The 6,405-nt window shown below is 25.7% G+C and overlaps 1 protein-coding gene across 1 annotated transcript in view; it reads right to left on the reverse strand.

Moving 5' to 3' along the window:
• Positions 1 to 3,195: 3,195 nt before the first annotated feature.
• LOC107450860 (Regulatory particle non-ATPase 2) overlaps positions 3,196 to 6,405 on the reverse strand; it is a gene marked incomplete in the record, with an annotated part of 24,263 nt that continues 21,053 nt past the window's right edge. The window contains 2 exon segments of the mRNA XM_043041760.2: positions 3,196 to 3,507; positions 5,226 to 5,301. Of these exon segments, the coding sequence (XP_042897694.1) occupies positions 3,437 to 3,507; positions 5,226 to 5,301 (147 nt within the window).

Here is a 6,405-nt window from a genome sequence, read left to right on the forward strand (position 1 = left end):
AAATATATATCCTTATAAATGAAACATTTTGTTAGTAGAGAAAAATAATTTTTTTGGCATAACTGAATATTTACCAAGATTGACCCACAGCTGAATATGTGATGCATGTCTAGTAGCGAAATATAAAAACTTGTAATAATTTTTTCAATATTTTTCCAAAATTTCTTTATTTACTCTAATACATTTCTGTGCCTAATTTTACAATTCAATTTCAATAAAATGATTAAAAAGGGAATACAGATAATTTTCATAGATATCCTTAATAATCTGAAAATGTTTTAAAAAATCCAGACCTGGGTTTACAAAAGTTGTCTGGTTCCTACTTTGGCGAGCCCTGAAACAATTATTAAAACAATTTTATCAGTACTTACATTGTAATAAAATTGTTTGTTATTATTGATTTTTTAAGAAAGTTAAATAATTAGCACTGTCACTGGTAGTATATATTTATTCGATGATATACAATCATACCATTATTTAAAGGTCCTTAATTTTTTTTAAAAAAGTCCTTAATTTTTTCAAAAAAAGTCCTTAAAAGTGCTTAATTTTTACTTTGTTAAAAGAGTGGGAACCCTGTAAAAATAATACATTTTTACTAAAATTTATTTTTTGCATAGAATTTTTTTTGGATGAACGAATTTTGCGTGTGCAAAATTTTTTCCATTCTCTTAAAGTTCTCGAGATATGGTGAAATATGTAGAAAGTAAAATTAACATTAAAGGGTAGACTTTGGACAGCTCTCCTGACCATAATTATATGTTTAGTGTCCAACATTGTAACCTAAAATATCGTCTGCACTAATTAAGCATATTTGAAGTCACCCCCTTGAACAATTAAGAATGTGAAGATATGTACACACTTGGAAAAATTGAAATTCCTACCCTTAGAAATATTTCATTATTCAAGTTCTATACTCGTAAGATTAATTACAAAATTATAATAATTAGCAAGTTTAGTTAAATGCTAGAGATATAAATTTATGTTGTTTTTTTCTTCCCGATAAATGTTCTTTTAAATTATTCCAATTTCTTTAGTAAATTTTATCAGAATAAGAATTTTAATTTATCTAGAAAATAAAAATAATTTTTATATTTGGTATCTGAATTACATTTATATTAGAATAATTTTTAAGTTCTATCCTTTTTAAACTTATCTAGAATTTATTGTTATTTCTGTCTGCAATCAAAATGTTGCTAAATTTATTCCTTGAATAGCACACTTCACTGCCTTATTAGAGCTATTTGGTAAAAGAAAATTTTTTTTAACTCGTTTTAAAACTTATAAGAATAACTAACAAAATGTATAATTAATACTCCTGTATATAACACTATTTTCACAAATATTTTCAAATGATTTTACAAATAAATAAGACCGATACAAATAGTGTTTCCCCTTATCTAACTAAGCATATCTTTTAGACAAACATTATAAGTTTTAGATAATTATTACAACAATTGACTCAGAAAACAGAGGTAGATAAATATTACCTTGTCTTTGTAATCAAAAGAAATTAAGAACTTTAAAGATTACTTTTTAAATAAATTAAACAATGGTATTAATAAGTATCAAGTAATTAAACAAATTGGAAATTAATTTTAAAAACTGAAGTACTAATGATTTAATAAAATTTTTCAGAAGAGCGGAATACTTTAATTCATAAATATATATATTGATGCCATATTTAAATTATTGCAGTTGCATCAGTAAAATTTCTACATGCAAAATTTAATAACGTTTGCGGATATCTTAAGCAGTTAAGTCATTTGATAACTTGTCTTAATAGCAGCAAATCTGGTTATGGCCAAATACCCTAATATAAAAAAAATTTGGAAAGATTTTTTTTTTATTTTTACAATTTTCAAAATTTAAATATTTCTAATTCTTTTTGTATTTCTTAATTATCTTTTACGAAAGCTATCTATAGTTTTATTGTTCTATAGTCATCATGGTAAATTTCTATTTTTGCATTTAAATATGCTTTGATGTGTATAAATCCAGAGTTCTCCCTAGAAATTAAAAAGAGCAGGGTGCTACCTTACAAAAATGGGCGCTTACAGTTTTGAGAGGGCACTCACTTAACACTGTAAAAAATTATCAAATGTATAATATTAGGTAATAACTGAATTTGATCCTTAACAATTTTTAAATTACCCTCTAATACTATTTTATTTCAAAAACAATAATCACTCAGTATTAAAAAAAAAGAAAATTTTGTAGTTAAAAAAATTAAACATCTTAAACAACAATCACCGTGACAGAATTATTTTTAAAAAAAAGTACTAAGAAAATGATCAATTGATAAACTTGAAATGTTTTTTTTTTTTTATAATTTAAACTGAAAATTAGGAAACAATGAACATTTAATAATAAATTTTTTTCTTCAGGAAAAAGTATTTATTTAAAAAATTCATTAATATACCCCCCTTTCCCTAAAAAAGTGAAACTTTTAACACAGAAATATTTGATGCAACTCTCAGAAATAATTTTGATTTTTTTGCAAATATATATTTTAATGAAAAATAAGCCCCTTAGATTGCAAATACATGTTTTCATAGTTTACCACACATAACTGCCATTTTTGTGTAATTCCTTGTCTTATCTCGGGAACGAAAATATAATTGCTCCATGACTTCAATTCCCCCCCCCACATTATTGCAATTAAAAAAAGTAGACAATTCCATCAAAGATATAATTAAGTGTATTTACTCTATTTATCAAGTTCCGTAATTATCTTTCATAACCCCTCTTCTCTTTGAGCAAATTTATTTCATTAACAAATTAATTCGAAGGAAGTTACAGAAATTTTTAATAACATTATAGAGATAATAATTTTAAAAAAAGGTACCTGTGAAATGTATAAGGTCGTCTTTTAAAAAAAAAATTCAGTACAACCATGTGCAGCACAGTAAACCAACATATTATTTTTCACTGAAACAACAAACTAGGTAATGGTAAAAAAAGTGCATTGATTCGACCTCTAGACTTGTGGCTACATTTTGAGAAAAATAATGTGTTCTTCCTTTACATTTCTCTTCTATTACTTAAAATTCTTTGTGCATTTTAGCCAAAATTAACACTGAGTTCTCGTTTGCGTCTCGAAACAACTCCTTTAAGTTTTAACAAATTACTAAACATCCTGTAATAAAGGAATTTTTATTAAAATAGTTGGAAAGAAAACATTGAATATTACAAACATAGATGTTAATAATTTTATTATGTTAGAAACATACTAGCTATAAGCTCCTTGAAGGACAACAACCACGCCAAAAGAGAAAAAAACTCTTTAATCTTAATAATAATGAGAAAAAACTTGAATTCTGTGGTAAGGTGTACGAGAAATGCATTTACAGTTTGATGAAAGACATTTCCTTATTTGAAAGCTTCTTATATAAAAATTGAATTTCATATGATAAATAAAGTCTATACAAGTTATACATTATTCATCTAAGTATTCAAAATCTTCTGGTGGTTCAGGTTCATCTTCGTCTTCTACCTTGGGTCCGCCAGCTATAGAAACAAAAAATTTCACATTTATGATTTGATTTCTACTAAACGGTAACAAGAAAAGATATTGGCTATAACAAGATAAAATAATCAGAAAGCTTTAATTTATATCAAGCAATAACGAAAACTGACAGCTACATAAGTGAATGGATTTTAGTTAAATATCAATCACTATTAAATCGAACAGAAGTTCGTGAAATTTTTCACCTCATAAATGAAGTAAACATTTCAAAAAATGCATCATTTCTTAGCTTTCAAATCGTTATCCCAAGAAATGCATGATTGACCAAACTATCAGAAATATTTTAGGCGCAGAAAACTGGATAATAAGACCGTAGCTGTGACTTTTAATATTGTTAGAAAAATCTCCATGTTAACTGAATGTTTAAAAATTAACTTTTTCAGAATAAATATCTTTTAATGATATCAAAGAGAAAAAGGCTAATCAAATGTAAAGATCATGTACATAGTCCATTGACATACTTCAGTTCTCAATTATTTAGATAAATCAATATCTAAACAGATTGCTCAGTTTTAAGAAACTTATACAAACTATAATGATAATATAAAATTGATTGATTTCTATGCATTAAAATGATCAATTTTTGTTATTATTTTATTATTTGATAAATTTTATGTGTTTAGAATGTTCATTTTGGAAATTGCTTTTCATTATGATGGCTCAAAAGCACTTGCACATTTTCATGAGCATTGACAGGTTGAATGCATAATCCGGAAGTAGCAACAAAAAAAAAACTTTTATTTTTACAGAACAAAAAACTTATTTGAGAGACATTTTATTACATTTAAATTGAAAAGAAGTCAGCATGAATAACATTGGGCCATCAGTAACTTTGAATTAAATTTTACTAAAACAAATTTCTTACTCGTTAGCTCAATAAATACTATTTCCAACCTCTCTGGTTAAAATTCGTTTATCATCAGGTTAATCATGAAAGGCTTCTGTGTATTATCTCTTCGTGTAACATAACATAATTACTCGTTAGTTTTACCCAAAAAAAGTTTTTCGTCAAAGCAAATTTGCTCCTTGTTTGTTGCCTGATGTAGAAGTTACTTCATCATTTAAGGGTTCAAAATTACTAGGATATCTAGTTAGAATCTTAACATTTAGGATACTAAAACCACTATTTTACTCTTATGTTAAACTTTGATAATGAGATAAAATTTCTCACCAGGCATCGAAAAGTTTGTGAAATTGTATTGAGGTAGATCTCATTGCACATAAATTAAGTTTATAGTTGCTGAATGATTAAACGTTAAACATTGATAGTCAAGACATTCTTAATTAAATATGCTGTCATTTTTGTATTATTAAAATATTTTATGTCAAACAGAGGCTATGTGCATAAATGCGATTGAAAAATTTATTATGAAGTCCACTCTTAGCAAGCATCTCCAATCCATAGAAAAGTTTTACATTAATCATTCTGCATAGGAAAAGTCATCCCAAATTCCTTATAGAAACTTTAAAAAAGATCTTAAATTTATTCATTTAGACGCACTATAAATTTCCTAAGAATTATATCTTAAATTTTCCTTTGTACCCGGAAGTCCACTGGGCAAAAAATTCATTTTTCACAAAGTACCGACTACCTAGACGTGGCACGTCTCTAGCAATGATAATGGAATTTTTACAATAATGCAATTTTGTTAGTTAGAACAAAAGTTTTTTTTAAAAAATTTATAAAATTCTTTTTTACCTGCAACAGGTTCAACTAACTCTACCGGATCATCACTTTTATTATCTTTCATCATAATTATACCACCAATAGTAATCTAAATAAAGAAATAATTAATAGAATTACACATACAAAAATCCAATAGATTATATTGTGTTTTTGTTTTTTAAGATGCATAATAACCATGAACACTAAGCAATGAAAATAATAAAAATATAAAAAAATTTTGGTAGACAATTGTTATAAACAATTTGAAACTTCATTTTTCTATTAATAATAATAGAAAAGATTGAGATGTTTTCTAATGCTAAAATATCCCAATTTCAGATATTTTCCATTATTTTGTTTCTTTTAACACTCAATTATGCAGTTATAATTTAAATAATTTTTCCGTTCCATGTTTTTAAATAATTTTCAATGCGAAACATTAACTGCAGGAAGTAATACATAACATATAATTTTTTAAATGGTGAAATTAATTCAAATCAAATGATTAAGATAGCAATTTTATAAAAGGATAAATTGTTGGACATTAATTTGATTTATTGATTTCAAAATAACCAGATTGCTTGAGCTGAATTTATTAAACACAATGAAACTAAGTTAAAAATAGCACAAAAAAGGGGGAAAAATAGAATGGCGCCTGAAGCTTTTGAAGGATTAGCTATATTGGCAATTCATTAATTAAAATGTTGCCTTAGATTTCATTTAAAAAATTCAAAATAGTATAATAACATGAAATTAACATTATAATTGAAGTTTACTTTTTGGTTAACTGCGCAGATAGAAATTCAACCATTTTTAATTTATTTCTTTAAATATTTATGTGTTTAAGAAACAAAAAAGGTTTTCGAAGTCAAACAGAAAAATATTGTAAAAACTAGGAATAGTCAATATATAATAATCAATCAGGGTTGGCAAGATTTTGCCGCAGGTGGAAAAAACCATGGTAAATACCGGTAAAAACCGTCCTGGCAAAAACAGGTTTTTGCCAAGCAAAGTGGCAAAAAGTGGCAAAAACCTATATTTTCCAAGATGAGAGGACAAAAACACATTTTTGATACAAAATTATTCCTAAAATTGAAATATATACTATGAATATAAATAATTACAAAAAAATTAACAAAATTATTATTCCATAATTAAATCATAATGTAATAATATATCATTTTAGTAGTTTAAAACATTATTGATTGGAAAA

Source organism: Parasteatoda tepidariorum, chromosome 3 (assembly GCF_043381705.1).
Source record: "Parasteatoda tepidariorum isolate YZ-2023 chromosome 3, CAS_Ptep_4.0, whole genome shotgun sequence".
NCBI lineage: Eukaryota > Metazoa > Arthropoda > Arachnida > Araneae > Theridiidae > Parasteatoda > Parasteatoda tepidariorum.